Raw genomic sequence first — 3,668 nt, 5'->3', positions numbered from 1 at the left:
ACACTGCTACAAACAAAAGATTTCCCACATATTTCACAGCCAAATGGTTTCTCTCCTGTGTGTATCCTTTTGTGAATTGTTAAGTCACTGTTAGACACAAACGATGTCCCACATATTTCACAAGGGTAAGGCTTTTCTCCAGCGTGACGACGTTTGTGAATTACAAGATGTGGATTCTGAGTAAAAGATTTTCCACATATTTCACAGTGAAAAGGTTTTTCTCCAGTATGCATTCTTTTGTGTCTAATTAAGTCACTGCTACAAGCAAAACATTTCCCACATATTTGACAGTCAAATGGTTTCTCTCCTGTGTGTATTCTTGTGTGCTTTTTTAAGTCACTGTTAGAGACAAAGTCCCACATATTTCACAACAATAAGATTTTTACTCTACCGTGACTTCATTTATGTCTGACAAGGGTAGATGTTTGAGTGAAACACTTAGCATATACTTCACAACGATAAGGTTTTTCACCAGTGTGACTTCGTTTATGTATGACAAGAGTATAATTTTGAGTGAAAGATTTCCCACATATTTCACAGCGAAGCAGTTTTCTTCCAGAGTGATTTAATTTGTGTGTGTTTAAGAGGCTGTTACTGACAAATGATTTACCACATATTTCACAATGGAAAGGCTTCTCTCCAGTGTGAGTTCGTTTGTGAACTACAAGAGAAGAATTAGCAGGGAATGATTTACCACATATTTCACAATGGTAATGTTTTTCTCCAGTGTGACTACGTAAGTGAATAACAAGATTAGAATTTTTAGTGTAAGATTTCCCACACAATTTGCAATGGAAAGGTTTTTCTCCTGTGTGGCTGCGCTTGTGAACTGCAAGACTAGAAGTTTGACTGAAACTTTCTCCACACACTTCACAATGGTGTGATTTCTCACCCATATGTGTTTAAATCACTGTTACAGAGAAGATTTTTCTGACGTATTCCAGAATGAAATAATCTTTCTCCAACGAGGATTCTTTTGTGAGTTGTAAGTACATTTTTTCAGACAACTGATTTTGCACATATTTCACACATGAATGGTTTTTCCTGTGTGACAAAGAGTATGCACTGCAAGATGAGAATTAGTAGTAAACGATTTCCCACATATTTCACAACTGAAAGGTTTCTCTCCAGTATGGATTCTTTTGTGAATTGTTAGTACACTTTTAGAAACAAATGATTTTATACATATTTCACACTTGAATGGTTTTTCTCCAGTGTGACTATGTGTGTGTACGGTAAGATGAGAATTAGTTGTAAAAGATTTCCCACATATTTCACAACTAAATGGTTTCTCTCCAGTGTGGATTCTTTTGTGAACTGCAAGTCCACTTTTAGAGACAAATAATTTCGCACATATTTCACACTTGAATGGTTTTTCCCCAGTGTGACTACGTGTGTGTACTGCAAGGTGAGAATTGCTAATAAACGATTTCCCACATATTTCACAATGAAATAGCCATTCTCCAGAATGGATTCTTTTGTGAAAAGATAGCCGACTTTTAGAAACAAATGATTTCGTACATATTTCGCACTTGAATGGTTTTTCCCCTGTGTGACAAAGAGTATGTACTACAAGATGAGAATTAGTAGTAAACGATTTCCCACATATTTCACAGCTGAAGGGTTTCTCTCCAGTATGGATTCTTTTGTGAATTTTTAGTACACTTTTAGAGGCAAATGATTTTGTACATATTTCACACTTGAATAGTTTTTCCCCTGTGTGACTACGCGTGTGTACTGCAAGATGAGAATTAGTAGTAAATAATTTCCCACATATCCCACAACTGAAGGGTTTCTCTCCAACGTGGATTTTTTTGTGGGTTGTTAGTATACTTTTCGAAGCAAATGATTTACCACATATTTCACACTTGAATGGTTTTTCGCCAGTGTGACAAAGAATATGTACTGCAAAATGAGAATTAGTAGTAAATAATTTCCCACATATCCCACAACTAAACGGTTTCTCTCCAGTGTGGATTTTTTTGTGGGTTGTTAGTACACTTTTCGAAGCAAATGATTTACCACATATTTCACACTTGAATGGTTTTTCCCCAGTGTGACTACGCGTGTGTACCGCAAGGTCAGGATTGTTTATAAACGATTTCCCACATATTTCACAATGAAATAGTCTTTCTCCAGAATGGATTCTTTTGTGAAATGTTAGCCCACTTTTACAAACAAATGATTTCGGACATATTTCACACTTGAATGGTTTTTCCCCAGTGTGACGACGTGTATGTACTGCAAGTTCAGAATTGGTAATAAAAGATTTCCCACATATCTCACAACTGAAGGGTTTCTCTCCGCTATGTATCCTTTTATGTTTGTTTAAATTACTGCTAGAGAGAAAATTTTTCTGACATATTTCACAACTGAACGGTTTCTCTCCAGTGTGGATTCTTTTGTGAATCGTTAGTACACTTTTGCAGATAAATGATTTTCCACATATCTCACAATGAAACAGTCTTGCGCCAGTGTGTATCCGTTTGTGTTTTGTTAAGACATCGTTTGAGACAAAATATTTTCCACATATTTTACAATTATACGATTTTTCCCTATTGTGTACTTCTTTGTGTTTAAAGACTTCGTGTTCAGAAGAGAATGTCTTCCTACAAACATCACATCTATATTCAGCGATATTTCCCTGTAACGATCTTTCTTTAGTAAATACTTCACCATTGACAGTTTCCTCATCTCCGTCTGTCTCTCTAACTGTATCTGTATCATTCAAAACAATTGTGTTAGAAGTGTCCAAACGATCAACGTTCTCCATATTATTTCTTGAGCAATTCTTAAAAACTGATAAACGTCTGTGAGTTAATCTATTGTGGTTCAACTTGTTGTCTTAGATATCACAATCCTCTGTTTACATGTGTGGAAGATTACATGTGTAATGTAGATATATTTTCTACTCACAAGTAGAATGTTTGCTATAAAGTCCAAATGAAAAGCGAGGAAGGATAAGGAAAGTTCGTTGATTGATTTGTTGTTGATTAAAAGCCATTTCCCCTGTCCTGTTAAAAAGGGAACAACCAATTAACGACGTAAAGCTGTGATCAAATGAAATATTTACCATGAACGTGATGGAAAACCGGCCATTAAACATGTTCGTCACCATCTCTTATCCATAAATAGTTACGTTCACGTTGACATGAGATAATTACTACATATAGCATAATTAAAGTCAGCTCAAATGATTAGAATCACAAAAACATAGGGGACAATATCGATAACACTTTTCGCCGCGCTTAAAAGACATTCGGTGACAAACATGAAAAATCCCCACTCAAAAATAGAAGTTTGGTTACCATATACAGGGTGTCCACAAGGTCTGGGTACATGGAGTAAATAAAATCATAACATAAACAATTAAATATAAGAAATAATAATTTCTTAAAGTACGTGTTAATCCCCATGTACCCAGACTTTGTGGACACCCTGTAGTTTTCAACTGGTAATTACCACGCTTCATATATAGTATTAATGTATACGAGGGGTGCTCCTGGCTTTAAAGGTTGTCGCCAAAGGCCTTAGAAAACTGGATGACCACTGCACTGAATGAATGTGAGATGGGGACATGTTCAATAAAATCCTAATTACCTGATCAACTTGTATTTTCCTTTGCCAAATCCAGAAACTTTTCATCACCCATTCTATAACACGCTACA

The 3,668-nt window shown here is 35.8% G+C and overlaps 2 protein-coding genes across 2 annotated transcripts in view; both read right to left on the bottom strand.

Moving 5' to 3' along the window:
* Positions 1–7: 7 nt before the first annotated feature.
* On the bottom strand, positions 8–911 carry LOC128251086 (zinc finger protein ZFP2-like). Its single transcript, XM_052977453.1, has one exon. It carries the CDS (start codon positions 894–896, stop codon positions 399–401), a length of 498 nt encoding a protein of 165 aa, XP_052833413.1. The 5' UTR covers positions 897–911; the 3' UTR covers positions 8–398.
* A 99-nt stretch (positions 912–1,010) lies between these two features.
* Positions 1,011–3,668, bottom strand: part of LOC106878733 (zinc finger protein 208) — a 7,349-nt gene continuing 4,691 nt past the window's right edge. The window contains exon 3 of the mRNA XM_052977490.1: positions 1,011–2,844. Coding sequence (XP_052833450.1) covers positions 1,025–2,844 — 1,820 coding nt within the window. The 3' untranslated portion in view covers positions 1,011–1,024. The remainder of the gene's footprint in view (positions 2,845–3,668) is intronic.

The sequence above is a fragment of the Octopus bimaculoides genome, chromosome 28 (assembly GCF_001194135.2).
Source record: "Octopus bimaculoides isolate UCB-OBI-ISO-001 chromosome 28, ASM119413v2, whole genome shotgun sequence".
NCBI lineage: Eukaryota > Metazoa > Mollusca > Cephalopoda > Octopoda > Octopodidae > Octopus > Octopus bimaculoides.
The sequence above is the reverse complement of the archived record's forward strand: the minus strand, read 5'-3'. Positions and strand labels throughout refer to the sequence as shown.